Below are 17,426 nucleotides of genomic sequence, written 5' to 3' on the forward strand. Positions count from 1 at the left end.
TGAAGAAGTAAAATAAAAAAAATTATCATAACACATCATTTACCAACCTGTTGTCTTTTTCATTAAGCAACCCCACCCCCAAATTTCTGACTACTTCATATGAACTACAAGGAATTTAGAAATATGAACAACTACTGACGTATCAGAACTATTCACTAACTTACTGAAGATAAATAGATTAGAGCAAAGGAATGAGAAAGAATGAAACTAAGAACTTCTTACTTCTCTTCCATCACACAAATTTTTATTTGATGTTCATAATGTATACATCTATGAACACATGTTACATCTCTCTTCTGTGTAGGAAGCAATCTCTATTCATAGGAAGCAATTTGAAGGTGGAAGGGGGTGTGCTTAACAAAAAAGATCTCCAATAATATGCAAATGCTAACGAAAACTAATAAATTAGACATCTTCAAGTTTTACACCTTAAAATGTTATGTGCAAGGCAAGAAATGATATTCTTTCAGTTAAAGATACAAGAGCATCTAAAAGACCACCGACCAAAAGTACTGATAAACATCTTGTAACAGCTTGACAAAAATTATAATGGGAGAATTCTTCATAAAAATAAAAAAGACATCTGTAACTCGACACGGAAGATAAGAACTCCATATATCGTAACAGAATACTGTAATATAGAAACAGTAAGAGATATACACTTAAGCAACTCAGACCAATTAAGATTAGTAAAAAAATTCAAGTTGTCTGTTACATAATAGAAATGTGATTCTTTTTTGTTTACAAACAAAATAAGAAACTGCAAGCTCTCACAAATTACCAAAGCACAAGCAACTGCAGATGAAATCTCTCATAAAAAACCAGAATTTATCTGATGCTAAAACATAAAATTTAAAAAGAAGTAGTAAAATGGTAATTTGTTGTATTCTTTTTTAATCTCCTTTCTTGAGTTAATATTTACCTTAATTAGGAAATATATCCAACTCATCAGTAATTAAATATGATACATTTCAACACTTTTTATCTGGAATAAACAGCTGAACTTGTTTCAAATAACTGTAATAAATTGTGGTTTCCATTGTGATATATCAAAACCAAACACTTTATTCTATCAATTAAAGAGATTACACTGAAAATTAAAAAAAAAAAAAACTCTTGCAGTTCTGTGAGAAAGACAAACTTCTTGTTTCTGGCACCCTCACTATTTAGCAGTGAGAAATACACTGATTTTCAGAGTACAAAACACTGCATATATTTGATTAACCAGTAGAACCTACACACAAGCATCAAGCTTCAACTCGCTCACCACTGTGACTTACTGAATAAGCGCATATAACAAATACACCACTACACAGTTAACATAACCTCAAATTTGTTTTCTTAAATTGAGCATATTTTATGAATGACTCAACCAATCTTCTTCAAATTTTCACATGCACAATTTCTGGTACACTACTGCAGAATATCTAAATTTCAGTGGAATTGGAATTTTATCGTTTTTGAGCCACAAAACCTTATAAATAGGCCTATATAAAAGAATATATAAGAAAACCCCATTTTAAGAGAATTGATATTTTGTACTCCTCATATCTCAAAACTAAAGAAAATTCATTACCAATCATGCCACCAAAAGTAATATTTTATACATTTCTTTCAAAAGTCAGTAAAAAGTTATATAAAACACATAAAAGAACAAGATGTATGATGATGGTAATACCATATTTGTTCAAGGCAATTAAAATATGAACTTACATCATTACTATTTTCCTTTAATTGATGGTTTGAATGAGGTGAACACATATGAAATCAGATCACTATACAAAATATAATTTAATACTTAATAATATAATATGAATAATATAAAATGAATAAAATTCAAAGGTACATCTTCTTCCTACCCTGCATAATAATAAAATTACACAACTATAACAAAAACTTAGTTCACAAACATATGATCAAATATAAAATACTCAGATTTTTTAATTCTTCTTTTATAATTTTATACATTAATAAAATTAATTACTTTTTTAATTTATGTGTAATGTAATTTGAAAAATATACATTTCTATTACATGTACGTTTAAGTATACCAAAAATAATAAAATAAAATATCCACATAAGAAAAAAAAGACATGCAATAATAATTAATAAAATAATTGTACCATAAAGAGCAGAAGTAAAAAAGACAGACCAGTTCTCTAATACTACGTAGTCCTGAAATAAATTAAAAAATACTGGTTAAACAAAACATGAATGAATTCAAGTAGTTGTAATATAATAATAAATTCTAATAGGTTAACTGCGAAGATAAATTTACTGCAATTTTTACATTACATTGAAGTGTATATAAAATTATTATCATTCGATTATGGACTAGAGTAACTTATTCTCGAAGATGTTCTCCTGACTGCCATATCACATACATTAATATCAAATTAGAGTTCAAAACTCCCACCAGAAATCATAAAACCTAATAATCTGTGCAGGAGCTTACGTACCTTTGAGAAGTAGATAAGCATACTGTAGACACCACTAAATTGATGTGTATAATGAAGCCAGATTAATAAGGAATTACAAAGAGCCTTTTAATGGTTGTTAGAATTGCCAACAACTTGAAGTAGCTGAATTACAGGAACTTATTATAGAAGCTTTCTATTACTGTGTACATAGCTTTGGAATATAGTTTTTCTCATTCCTTTTTTTCTTGAAATTTGATATGATTGTGTCATATTGACTCATAACTCCCACTATATAATATATTCTAGAGGTAAAATAGTTCTTGATACAGATAATTTGATGAAATTATTTCTCAATAAGGTCATTAGTACATTAGAAAGTATTAAAACTATAAGGTAATTGAATCTGTTTAAGACAATAAAAGCTACATTTTTACAACTTAATGATTCTGTAACACCTGGAGTTCTGCTATAGCATCCTGGAAATTAAAAAGTATAAAGGTAAAAAGGTGAGTAGGCTTTTGGTCAAGGAATTATGGAATATTAAAATAAAATAATAAAAACTGAGAACAAATAAGTAATAACAAATAATAAAACAAAGAATATGTTAGTACCAATAAGATAATAACAAAATTAATTTCATTAGAAAATGTTAAAGGCCCAAGCTTAAAACAAGCTTGTAAATTTACATGCCAACCCAAGATATAAACAAAAATTACAGAAATAGATAACATAATTAAGTATCTATTTAGCTCCATTGATTTCCAAGAATATTTACATAGTTGAGGTCCACGACTTACAAAGATTCTTTCAGCTCTGATTTTGTAGTAAAATATTACTTCCCACCCAAACTTTTATTTCACAAATCATGTAATTCCAGTATCATTCAACCATGGAGTAACTTTAAACAAGTAGAACAAATCATGGATGCTGTTCTACTAATATAACATAATATTAAAAAAAATAATACTTAATTTTTTTTACATTACAATCATTATATGCTACATAATATTGTGCAAAATGGCTGAGTCTAGCTAAAATATAAATTAAATCTGTATTACATTTACTCAGTATAACCTTGCTTTTTCCTGTTTAGCCTCCGGTAACTACCATTCAGATAATACTTGTATGAATGTACATTCAGAGGATGATATGTATGAATGTAAATGAAGTGTAAGTCTTTTGTACATTCTCAGTTCGACCATTCCTGAGATGTGTGGTTAATTGAAACCCAACCCACCAAAGAACACCGGTATCCACGATCTACTATTCAAATCCGTGTAAAAATAACTGGCTTTACTAGGAATTGAACGCTGGAACTCTCGACTTCCAAATCAGCTGATTTGGAAAGACGCGTTCACCACTAGACCAACCCGGTGGGTTAACTCAGTATAACCTACAGTTAGATTTAAGCTCAGCCCATGAAAAACTACGTAGAAGAGAACCAATTTTAAATTTTACTGAATTTCAAAATAAATAAAATAAAAAAGACAAAAATATGATATACGATTACACAAAGTTTTGTATGTAGTGTGTACATTACACATATGAATGACAGTTATTCCAAATTTGATTTTCCAATTGTCATAAAATAAACTAGCTCCCTTACCAACATGGAACAGCAATCAAACCTTTTTGTATGCCCACCTGCCATTTATGCCATTACATGATGTAAGGCAATGGTTAATGAAATATGGAACAAATCATACATCTTTCCTCTAACTGATGGTGCAATTTGCTGTTAAGATTCACCATTGATTGTACTATTATGTTAATGGCATTAAAATCAGTATTCATCATGAGCTCATGGATTAACATCGTCGTATTGGGAGAGACTTCTTATTTCATTTTACTTTATGTCAGAGCAGTTTTAATTTTGCAGAATAATGCGAATCATCCAGCATGTTTTCTTTACAAGTATTTATATTCTAAAAATTGCTTTTATTATCTTTTCATAAATTGAAACAAAAATAAGATGTCAGTTTGCGGAATATTGGGCTGTACTAAGTCAATAACCTCAAAATCGTTTAAAATTTTGTGCGTAAAGTTTTTCACAGGTATCAAAAATTGTTAAATATTTAAATAAAAATAAGTCACCAGGAATAGATAACATCAATTCTGATTTAATTAAAAAAGTGTTTATTCATATTAAAGAAGTTTTAACATACATTATTAACATAAATTTTGAGACTGGAAAATATCCCAATGATCTAAAAAACGTTCTTGTTATTCTGTTGCACAAAAAGGGCCCAAGACATGAATTATCTGATTATAAACCTATTTCTTTAGTTTCAACTTTTTCCAAAATTTTTGAAAAAAATAATCAAATTTCAACTCCTAAAATTTTTAAATAAAATAAATTTTTTTAGTAAAAATCAATTTGGATTTATAGAACAGCGAAATACAGAGGATGCACTTCTTTGTTTTGTTTCTTCAGTTTGAAAGGACTAAACGAAGGACGAAAAGTCAGTGGCCTTTTTCTCAATATAACAAAACAATTTGATATGGTGGATCACAGTAAATTATTACAAATAATGTGGAATTGTGGCATTAAAGTGGCACATAGGTGGTTTGAAAGATAATTATTTGGTAGGAAACAATGTGTTAAACTAGAACAGATTAGTGACTGGAGTTTTGCTAAAACTGGGGTACCTCAAGGAACCGTGTTAGGCCCAATTTTGTTTCTCTTATATATTAACAGCTTATGTGATGGAAGATTTAATGGTAAAATAATATCCTTTGCAGATGATGCTGGGTTATTTTATCACGGTACATTAGAAAATAAAGATTCACGGCATGGTTAGAAAATAAAGATGCTATGGAAGAATATTTGCTCAAATTAAGGTTATAGTTCTCTAAACATGAAATAATTCTAAGCACTCAAAAAACAAATTACATTATTTCTCTCTAAGAAAATCTCAAGACTCTTTTAACTCAGTTACTTATAGGTGTCTGCAGCAGTCTCGTTTCACGCGGCGCATGCCAAACATGTTCCCCCATACTTAAGAGAATTTTCTACAAAATACTTGGGTATTCTCATAGATGAACAGCTCTCCTGAAAACTCCACATAGAGAGCTAAACAAAAAAGTTAAATAAAATCACAAGAAATTTTTACTTCCTAACTAATCTCTGCCCTCAAGAGATCAGTAGAAAGCTTGATTTTTCTTTGGTACAAAGTAGATTAGATTATGGATTAACTTGTTACGAAGCGGCTTTTGACACAAACTTAATTCCTATTGCTAACATACAAAACAAATTATTCGAATAATTGCAAAAAAAGCTCAAACTGAACATTCAAAACAAATTTTTTTTAATCTAAATATCTTCCCACTACACCTGTATGCATATAAAGTTTTGAATTTGTAAAAAGAAGTGGTAGCAAACCAAAAGAAACTAATATATACCGACAACAATTGAGGTCTAGGCATGGACTTACACATGCCAAAATCAAATTTTACTACATTTAATAAATTTTACACGTATTTTCCCCAAGAATCTTTAATAAATTACCTGTACTTATAAAAAAACTCTCTAACACTAAATTATTTAAAAGAAATGTGAAAAACTGGTTATTAACACTGTACAGTGTAAAGAGTGTTTACAGTGTTTATCAGTAATATTTGTATTCTAATGTTATGTATTTTTATTAGAGTAGCTTTTATCTTTATTATTACTAGTTGTTTTACAATAGGTTTTTTTCAAATTATAGAATTCATGCTGGTAAATCCATTATTATTTTTTTAAATATTTTTTATTTGTCTGCTCTGCTGTAAATTACATAGTAGAAAAAAAAATTTCTCCTAAGAATGAGAAGAAAACAGTTGTATAGAGTATAGAGTTTTGATATGTGTGTATTGGAAATTTTATACAGAATATGAATTTCTGAAAATTATATGAAAACAAGAATAATATTTGTTGATGTCTGAAAAATAAATGAATAAATCGAGAAAAGGTGAAATCGGGAAATACCTTCAAACAAGCGTTAACGATAAGCTATAAGGGTAATAAACAGCGGTTTGCCGTAGCATTGTTGGGCCGCCGTAATCCCTACAATAAAAGGTTACAACAATGCTATGGCAAACCGCTGTTTATTACCCTTATAGCTTATCGTTAACACTTGTTTGAAGGTATTTCCCGATTTCACCTTTTCTCGATTTATTCATTTATTTTTCAGACATCAACAAATATTCTTCTTGTTTTCATATAATTTTCAGAAATTCATATTCTGTATAAAATTTCCAATACACACATATCAAAAAATCATATGGTTGACAGTCAAAAAATTGTTAACTTCTATCGTTAATAACCAATTAACGCGATCCGATAAAATCTTTTCAAACAGGGGGTTTCTCTTCGCGATTTACTCTATACAACCGTTCTCATCTCAGTTTTAGGAGAAAATCTATGTACCACTGTGTTATTAATTACTAGTTTTAATTTTGTTAACTCTAGTTTTAATTTCATAACTTAGTTTTAATTCTTCATTAACTCAATTACTCATTTTTAAGTGTCATGGTAACCTTGATACAGGCAATGCCTAAATAATGTACCTCGTTCTTTTAAACCATTTAAAGTTAATTAAAAATTTTTTAATGTACATATTTAATTTTAATTTTTGCTTTTTTACTGTTTTTATTTTTTTTTTATATATTAAGTGCCTAATAAAATTTACTGTTTGTATAAAAATGTTATGTACTGTACATTGTAATAGGGTTGAAAGAATAAAAATGATTTGATTTGATAAAATATGAGAGTGGAACTACTGCAAGGGACTGCTCCCAGAACACTGGCTGCACACTCCTATCAAGCCAAAACTTACGACTACATGTATTTTGAGACCAAAAGGGAATTTGTTGAACTGGGACCACAATGTTATTAGTCTATTGCAAAACACTGAAGCTTAGGAAGTCATTAAAAAAAAAAGTGCAGGATTTTTATGAAGTTTGTAGTTCTGCATGACAATGCATGATCCCATTCAGTGCAGGCACTGACAGGTTTTACTAAACTAGTTCCAGTGAGAGACTTTTTACCATTTCCTTAACGATTAAAATTGCGTTTCAGGACTACCATCTCTTCACTAATATAATTGTCTTTCAAACTCTTATCAAGAGTTTGAAAGAAGGCTAGTTTTCCTTACCAGCTAATGTTATTATTAAACTTTTAATAATTTTTTTATAATATTATTCAACAGAGTAAATTATATGAGTAATTATAGTATAAAGTATATTTAGGCTTTACTACTCTTTTCTATTGTTCATTTTTTTTATTACAACATAACATATACATTTTAGCAAAACATATCAAAAAGGATAAAAAAGATTATAAAAACCCACATGAAGAATATTTTACAAACTTTTTTTTTTAAACATGTAATACATGTAAAATAAGGTTTAACACATCCTATGTATGAAAAGTTTTGTCTAAATACTGTAAAGCTATAACATTTTTTTCTGGACTGAGCCAGATTACCAGTTCTTTATTAAATTTCTTTAACAGATGTTAGATATCAATTTCATGACATAAATATATCACACAAAAACATACTATCATAAACTAAGCCTAGGTAGCCTTCAATTCATCTACTTGAATTGATAAAAATCACATTAGAATAGATTAAGATTTTATTTTCTTCTGAGAAAAACAGAGACTAGAAGTAAAGTAATATATAAAAATTAAATACTAAAACAGAAAACACTGTTAACAGTATAAAACATTTTTTTTATAAATACCATTTAAGCCCACAAATGTAGTTTACTTAGGTTCTAAATTCAAATATTACAAAATAGAATTAAAGGATTTAAAAATAAATAGACTACAGTTTCTAAGAAAGATGGATTGTAAAATGTAGCACCTGTTGGAAAATATTGTGTACGAATACAGTTATTTAAATTTGAAGCAATTCAACCAGCAAGATTTCTAAATAGTAGTTTAATAATATACGTTTGTGAGACCAAACTTTATTGTACTATTGTTTGCTAAAATATATTACAGAAATGTACAATATCAAAGTGTATTATATATATTGTCTAAACATATTATTTTTTTGTTGAACTATAAATTTTTACTAATTTTCCTGTTTCATGAATTAAGAATCATTTATTGTTTTATTCTTTATTATAATTTATTTCCTTTTAGTTTTGCTTCTTATTAATATATTTAATTTATATATAATCTTACATTATTTTCATGTATATAAATGAAATTATTATCAAGTATAGAACAAAAAAAAAAAAAGAAAGTTTAATACTACTGAACTGTGTTTTTTCCCCCACTTCTGCTACTGCTTATTGCTTTTAACAAGCTACATTTTAAATGTTACTTTGTTTTCACTATACTTTATGATTAAATTAATGCATACTTTGTTTTCCAAAATTTACCCTCCCCAATCCTCACAGGAAATAAATTATCTGTTAATACATTTTTTAAATTTCTTTCTGAAAAGCTTATGCAAAATTGAAATGTCATGTCTCAACACATTTTTTTAAAGAAACAAAAACTAACTAAAAAATATAGTTTTGGAATCAGTCATTTACAAATACTGAAATATATATTTTAAAAGTTTGTCCAAGACAATTTTTTAAGAAGTCAAGTAAAATGTAATGTAATACATTTCTATAAGATTTAAAAAAATTATATTACATTATTTCATAGTCATAGCATCATCCTATGGTCATTTTTTTGTTGAGTTCCAAGCACTTCAAAAAAAAATTTAATAGAATAATACTTAATTTTCTTTAGAGAAGGTAACAAACAAATTTTTTTAAACTTCCCACATCAAACGTTTTAATAATTTAATTAAATGATTAATGACTTTAAATACTGAGTTGGTATGAAGGAGGATATAAGTTTTTTAAAGTAAATACATTTTGCAATTGATCTAGTCATAACAGAATGAATATACTACCAAGAAATTGATATATATTCGTAAATATGTAGAAATCCCATTTAGCATGTTACAAACATATTTGAAAACATGATTAAGAACTAAGTCAGTCATTTTAAATAATTACTAAATGAAAAAAAATAAATAGAAATGGAGAACATGCCTAAAAGAAAAAAAAAATTGTGGATTGAGATTTGACTGATTTCTTATATGACCAGCAGTCACAAAATAAATTTACAGGAAATTCCCACTTTTTCTAGTTTTAATAAATGATATGATCAATTTTTATAACATTATATCAGACTTCTTTGTCTAAAAGCTTTTTACTAAACTTCTATTATTTTTTTGAAGAATTTTCTTACCATTTTTGTTAGTGAATGGGTAAATATGAATTAATATCACGAAACAAATAATAAATTGCATTTTTAATAAGAGATCAATCTTGCTTTAGTTTTAATCAGGAGTTTATTAAAAATGTATAACAATCAGATTTATTTATAATTAATATTACACGTCAGATGATTCTCTTTTTTTCTGCTTTTCGATTTTAATTCGTTTCCTATTCAAAACATTTTTATCTCTCTTTCTATCTGCTTTAGCTTTCATCATGCTAACATACAACTTCTTATATTTTTTTGGAACCATTTTTTCTCTTAATTTATATTCCTGCTGTTCAGCCTTCTTTAATTCCTTTGGATCTGGAGCAGTAGCTTTTCCTGTCACAACAGCCATCTTCTTTTTCTGAAAATATTTTAAACAAAATAATTAATTAAGAACAATTCCTTTAATATATTCATTAGGATGATAGTTGTTTTTTTTTTTTTTTTGTATAAAAACAGATTATAACCAGAAGAAAAATGTTTAAATCTTAAATAATGGGGATAGTTCTTGAACTACTATGTAATTTGATCACCTACGAATTTAGTTCTGAAAAAGTGCCAAATTTTCTGTATAAGGTATTTTCATCCACTCCATATGTAAAAAATATATCTTAATATTCATGATTTCATAAAGAACATTACTGTAACATGATTTTATACTGAAAACTGTTTTTAGTTTGTATTAATTTGTGTAAAAATATAGAAACCAAACAAATTGAAGCAAATTGTGGTTTTAACTAAGAATTTATTTATCAAAATAATGAAAGAAACAATGTAATGTCATTGATGTAGTTCTACAATAATAAGTTGTTTGCTTTGATTAAGTTTCTGAACAACCATATTATAACTTTTAAGATACTTCATAAAAACAATACAAAAACATAACCAATCAGAGGTTTCATTACACTTTGTAAAATTGACACAAACATTAAATTAACATTTATTAATTTTGTTTTATATAGTTTTTGTACATGAAAATAAATATGACAAATTAAACAGCTTCTTAATGGTGATGAAAATTTCATCTTTACCTAAAATTATTTATTTACCCCACATATATTAGTAAAATTAAAATAAATCAGGATAAAAAAAAAGAAAAAAGTTACTTAAAAAACAGTAAAGTAAATAAGATTAATTAGTGCAACAAAGATAATATAAAAAGGGAAATATTTTGCTGAACATATCTTGAATGTTCATGGTTGAATATAAAACCATGATAAATTATATTATATCATAAACATTGATAAGTTTATGAAACTACTTGGCATAAATCCAAACACAAATTATGAAAAGTTTAGTCTGTCAAAAATTTTACCTGTAGAACATAGATACGGCCAATGAACTAGAAGAATGAACAATCTGGCTTTAACACAAAAAAGTGATTGTATCAAAAAATGTTTCCTGAAAAACAATATGATCATCTGATGTTCTCTATGAAATAATATAATTTTTTTTTTGTCAGAACTAAGATAGGAAGGAACAATTTACAGACTGGACAAAATCAATCAGTAATTACACTGGCATACTATTATGTATAATAAGAAAAATCATGATGTTCTCTAGATGCACAGTAACAGATTACTTATATTACTAAACTTTCAATAACATCAATAATTTCATGAGTCTTAAAAAAAGGCAGAAATCACAAAAAAAAACTTAGTGTTATATTTTTCATAACTGTAAAAAAAACTAAATAAAGGTATAAAATAAGCAAAAAATTTACCAAGTTTTCTCGCAGTTTATCAGCATCGTCTTTATTACTTTCATCATTTTGTATGTTTTCTTTTTGTTTTTTATTCTCTGGTTTATCATTTTCATCATCACTGCCACTGTTATCACCATTTTTATGAGCATTTTCAGTTGTTTTCTTTTTCTTCTTTCTTTTGGGTATAACAATTTTAGTTTCTTCTAAAGAAAGAAAAATCAGTAAATAATTGCTTTAAAAGCAAATAACAACTCTTTCACTAAATTTTTTCATAAGTGTAGATAAATACTTGTAGCAAAAAGAAAATAAAAAAAAAATGTTTTTCAATTCCCATAAAATTTATTTCAAAAATGACAGTTTTGATGCACAGTATCCTCCACAGATGTTACGTACAGGATACAAAAACTTACCCCTCCCTGGAACCTTCTGAAAGGTAACTGTGTACCGAAACAGCTGTCATTTTTTAAATAAATTTTGTGAAAATCAAAAAGTATATTTTGTTTTCATTTTCTTTTTAAGATGGATTTTCACCACTTGGTGAAAATCCATCTTAAATAATCTTAAATCCATCTTAAGTAAAGGCTTCATCGATGGATGAAGCCTTTACTTAAAGGCTTCATCCATCGATTATTAAATACTTATAACTTATACTTACACAAATTTCATTACACTAAACAAAGTACATAAGTTAAAATAAAAAAAATAAAAAAAACAAATAATATAAATAAATATATATAGTGTAGAAACTGATTACATATGCCCATGATCCATGATGTCAGTGAAATGATGTTTTTTTTAGCTCAGACAATTCAGACAATTTTAAAAACATCTGCTAAACCATGCATTGAAATATAACATTCTTCTAGAATCAAGTTGATACATATAAATTTTTTTTTTACTTTATTTCTTATAAAAAATAGTAGTAGCAACAGTTTCTATCACACCTTGTTTTTTTTTTATATAAATTACAAGAAAAACAAACTATTTACTATTTCAGAGAAAGAATAAAAAAATTACTGGAGTAAAAAAATGTACAAAAGCAAAAAAACAAACTGTACGAGGCTAAAAAAACAAGTTTTAATAACAAAAAATTAATTGAATTCTTAACATCTGATAAATTGAAAAACCATCTGCAAAGACCATATTGCTATCTGAAGCAAGTTACAAAGATTAAGATTTAAATAAGTCCAAATATTCGAAAAAAAAGATCTTCTACAGTTAACACTGAAAAAACCAAGAAATTTTCAACAGTGGAGAATAAAAATGATTGTGGTTGATGATGCAAAAAAGTACAGTAGTTGCAGGAATAAAATATTTTGATACACTCAAGGGCAGAACCTTGAACAATTCCTATAATTCATAAACTAGAAAGCCAGCACGACAAAAACATCCAAAATAAATATAACACAGAGATTATTTTAATTTTTTTTTATTTTATGAATATAATTTTAGATATTTCCAACAAAAAATGAAGTAAATTCCAAAATACTTTGGTTCAGTACATGTATAATTAAAAAGCATAAACTACCAAACACGAAATAAAGAATATGTTCTCAACACAAATCCCAAGGTTTTTTAGTTTTACATACCAAGGAATTAACATGCTCTTTGTATGTAAAGTGGGTTAAATACCAACATAAAATCCTTAGCTGAATACAATGTTTTAGTTAGATGTTGTCTAAAATGTAACTGAAAGGTATATTATTTCCTTGACAAGAAGATGACAAACTTGCACTTAAATCTATTTAATCTTAATTCACGTGTATACATGCAGTTGCAGCACTAGCAACATACATATATGAGGGACGATCAGAAAGAAAGTTACACCCCATCTATGAAACAAACATAAATTTATAAGACAATTATTTTTTTTTATTGAACAAAAAACTACATATTTTCATCTATTTTTCAACGTAATCACAAAGTTTTTCTAAACACTTTTCATACCTTGCAACAAGTTTTTCAGTTCCTCATAAAAATTTTCATCAGATTTCCTTCAACCATTTATAAGGACTTCTTCCTTCAGTTCATGATCATTAGTGAAACGCTCTCCTCCCAGGTCTCGCTTGAGAGGACAAAACAGGTGATAGTCACAAGGTGCTAGGTCAGGGCTGTAAGGCAGATAAGACCAAACTTCCCACTTGAATTTTTGCATAACTCCTTTGTCACATGAGCTGAATGAGGTAGTATTGTCATAAAGAAAAACAACCCCATCACTCAATCTTCCGAGTCTTTGATCTTTAATGGTTTTACGCAATTTTTTTAGTCTCATTCGAATGAAAAAGTACAAAGGGATCAATTTCAAACATAAAATGAAATAGGCTACTTTCCATTAGGACTTCAGAAGCCACAGTCAATAGTCAAACAATTTCTGTTAATCTGAAAGATCTGTACACAAGTCATCACAACAAAGCAGTGTAAAATATAAATCTTGCCATAAGTTTTCACGATTTAAATTTGAAACCATAGCGTGTAGCAAGTGTGTAACAATTTAAGAGAATAGACACACCAAAACATTTTAATTATTATGACTGGCATCTCAAAAACGTTGATGGACATATATATCCAATGCAGTACTTCATGTCAGATGAGACACAGTTTCATTTATCTGAGCATGTTAATTTGCGCAACAGGTATTGGATGACAGAAAATCTTCCACCAGATGTTTGAGCATCTACTTCATGATGAGAAAATCTGTGTATGGTTTTTAGTAATCATATAGTGGTGTGAATATTTTTTTGACCAGACTGTCAATATAGAAGTGAAGCGTAAAAAAATGTTATGCCGATGTGAAAGAGTATGGCTTCTTTCAAGACAGCACAGCATGTCACATCAAATGATTCACTAGCATGAATATTCATGCGGCTTTTGCATAAGAATCAACTGTTAGCAAGGCAATGGCCTTCACATTCCACATATTTGTCTAGTTTTGATTTCTTTTCTTTGAGGTTATTTGAAAGATATATTTTATGAATCAAACCCCCACATTATCGATGAAGGTGAATGTTGAAGAAGAAATTCACAGCACTGACAACATTTTGCATCAGGTGACTCTCAAATATGATCACTTTAGCACAAAAGCGCACTGCTGTGTAGGGCGCTTTCTTTAAACATTTTTTGTAAAAATATGGTAAATATGTAAACTTTCTCTAATGTAAATACAGAATTTAATTTAATTTACCTTTTCATTTCATTAAAAAAATATTACATGTTGCAATTATGTTTAGTCTGTAGCAGTCTGGTTTTAAGTTGGTCACCCAGTATGTAGTTATACTGTTTAATGTAGAAATGATGATTCAATATGATTGTTATTGATTTTGATGCTAGTGTCTAGGAAATATATTTTTCTGTTAGAGTAGGTTTATCAGACTGCAACAAAACTTCAACAAAAGGAATAGTAGGCTAAATACTGGCATCAATATCTAATCAAATGTATAAATCAAACTTTCATTACAATTAATTACCTGCATTATTTGCACTATTCAACTTCACTTGTTCAGGTGGTATATAATTTTCCTGGCCATATTCTTCAGCATCAACAAATGGTGATAAATGGGGTGGGAGTTCAACACCAATAAAGTATTTCTCAACTGGTAATAATTGTCTGGCATTGACTGAATCAAACACCCACTGCGGCTGGACATAATATCTAAAACAGCAAGAATTAAGTTAAGAACACAAATATCTATCATTGATTATAATATTTTGTGAATAAAAATTTTTATCACTTTAAAATCCTAATTTTTTACGACGGTAAGAAAGAAAAATCACTTTATTGACAGCTATATGTAAATTTTTATTAACTTATCAGATTCTGCTAAGAGTTTTTAATAACATTATTTACATTATTATAATATAAAGCTTACATTATTAAAGGAATCCTTAATTTCTGTTGGCAGTGGCATTTTTTGTAGTTTTAATCTGCATGCAGAAAACATTAATCTTGAGTCTAATTAAAATACAATTAGTTTACTTTAGTGATTTCATCCTTGTAACTTAGAAAATCTGAATGTCTCTCTTAAACACTCTGGTAATGGGTCACCTCGCTTTTATTATTATAATGATGCAACATAATAATTTTTAAAATGTAAATGAATATCAAAGGTACTTCGTTGTTATATCTACATAATTAATAACACTTACAGCAGACTTACCTGCATACCATTCTGTTGAATTTCTGAACAGTACAGGTGATTTTTTTTAGGTATCATAGGATTATCACAGAACATTTATAAACTAAATTTTAATTAGCATTCAAATCATTAGTTGTTGCCTCCAACAAAAATTGTACACTGTTGGAATTAACAAGTTAACAGGTTATAGTATTCAATTGAAGATGAATGCCATTGAATTGTATCAGTGGGTACTTATAAAAAAAGTGTATTTTGAAGTAAAGCCTATACCAGTTAGCAATCCAATGGTAATCCCTCCCAAAATTGTCAATTTGCTATACTTAGATGTTAACTAGAAGATATAGTAGATGTTAACCAGGGGTATTAGTAAACTGTTTTCTTCATAGATTCGAATATATTTTCAGGCAATCAAATAAACTTTAATAACAAGATCAGCTAAGCTAAACTGCCAGAAAAAAGAAATGATTAGTAAAACAAGCAGATGCAGAAATTATTCAACATATAAACTATAATTGCTATCCAAATATTCTCAAAAAAGCATTTTTTGAGAAATGAATTATTCATTCTAGTTGTCAGTCTGCAATTTTCCCAGAAAGATCCAGCTCCCTTCAACAGGTAACTAAACAGAGAACATAAGGTAGAAGGTTTGAGCTTGTCACAAACAAGTAAGTCTGTAACACAAAAAACTAATGGAGCAACAAACCCCAAAAGGCATATAAATTAAGTTTTTTCTTCTTAAAAATTTAAAATGATAATTCATATTAATTTAAATCATAGACATTTATTAATTCTTATAATTAAATTTGATGTAGACTCAATTAATATATATGAATGGCATTAGCTGAATCTTTCTGGAGAAGGGAACGTGTTAAATAAAGATACATTTAAAATACTGTTAAGTAATAATTATCATTTACATGAAAATTAACTACACAAGACTACTGCAAAACAAAGTAAATTTTAATCAGAGAATACCGTAATACTAACTTATTCCGATAAACTCTTGACCACGGTCTTGTAGCACTGTATGCTGATTTTTGAGTAGTACTACTTGTAAATGAAAGGCTGCTAAGGTTACTAGTAAAGTTCACCAAGGAAAACTAAAACACAAGAAACATTTTTTTATAAGTCGAAATAATAAAATAGTAAAACTAATTTTATGGTAATAGCAAATAATAAATTTAACAGATAAATATGATTTTTATGTAGAAATATGATTTCTTTGGTCCAAAATCTCATCAGATGAAGGCAATCTGTTATGAGACAAGATGTGATCAAGAACTACATTTATCCCATCCCAAGAATACTAGAAAGAAAGTGAAGAATGAATTGGATTTTTGATGCCTATTTACTGCCAATACACTATCAGCATGTAAATGATATTAAAGTCCTAGATGAATTGAAAACTGGTTGTATAACAAAAGATCAAAACTTCAGTAGTACCTATCACACCTCATGTATATTGCAGCCATAAAATAGGGATAGAATAAAATTTAAACATTGCTTTATATAATATGGTGGGCTAAAAATCAATTCCCCTTGCATGTGGATTAAAGTTCTGCAACAGATCAAAAATTTTGGTTTTGTAGTTGTTCATGATAAGTAATGTAGCTTCTATTCAATTGTTCTTTACTTCATTTTTTTATATACTGAGAATTATGGTGTTTAATTACAGAAAACAACAGTTTAGATGTAAAAATAACAATAATACAGCTGCCATCCTTGAAAAATCTCTATTCTCTGCTGTTAGTTTGCATAATAGAATTTAAAATTTGAAAATAATAAAGAAATGCTTCATGATTAAGTAGTCCTAGAACTAGTTGCAATTAAGAAAACAAATAATTTGATCAGGATATTTTAGCAAAGAGCTCTTCTATAATGAAGAGCTCTAGTCTTTTCAGCAACTC

The 17,426-nt window shown here is 27.8% G+C and overlaps 1 protein-coding gene across 1 annotated transcript; it reads right to left on the bottom strand.

Moving 5' to 3' along the window:
- Positions 1–9,707: 9,707 nt before the first annotated feature.
- Positions 9,708–15,551, bottom strand: LOC142322695 (pescadillo homolog). The gene is made up of 4 exons (XM_075361775.1): positions 15,541–15,551; positions 14,851–15,035; positions 11,405–11,589; positions 9,708–10,042 (listed from the first exon to the last, which is right to left on the bottom strand). The coding sequence occupies exons 1-4, from the start codon at positions 15,549–15,551 to the stop codon at positions 9,809–9,811; spliced, it is 615 nt and encodes a 204-aa protein (XP_075217890.1). The 3' UTR covers positions 9,708–9,808.
- Positions 15,552–17,426: the final 1,875 nt, after the last annotated feature.

Source organism: Lycorma delicatula, chromosome 4 (genome assembly GCF_047948215.1).
Source record: "Lycorma delicatula isolate Av1 chromosome 4, ASM4794821v1, whole genome shotgun sequence".
Lineage (NCBI taxonomy): Eukaryota > Metazoa > Arthropoda > Insecta > Hemiptera > Fulgoridae > Lycorma > Lycorma delicatula.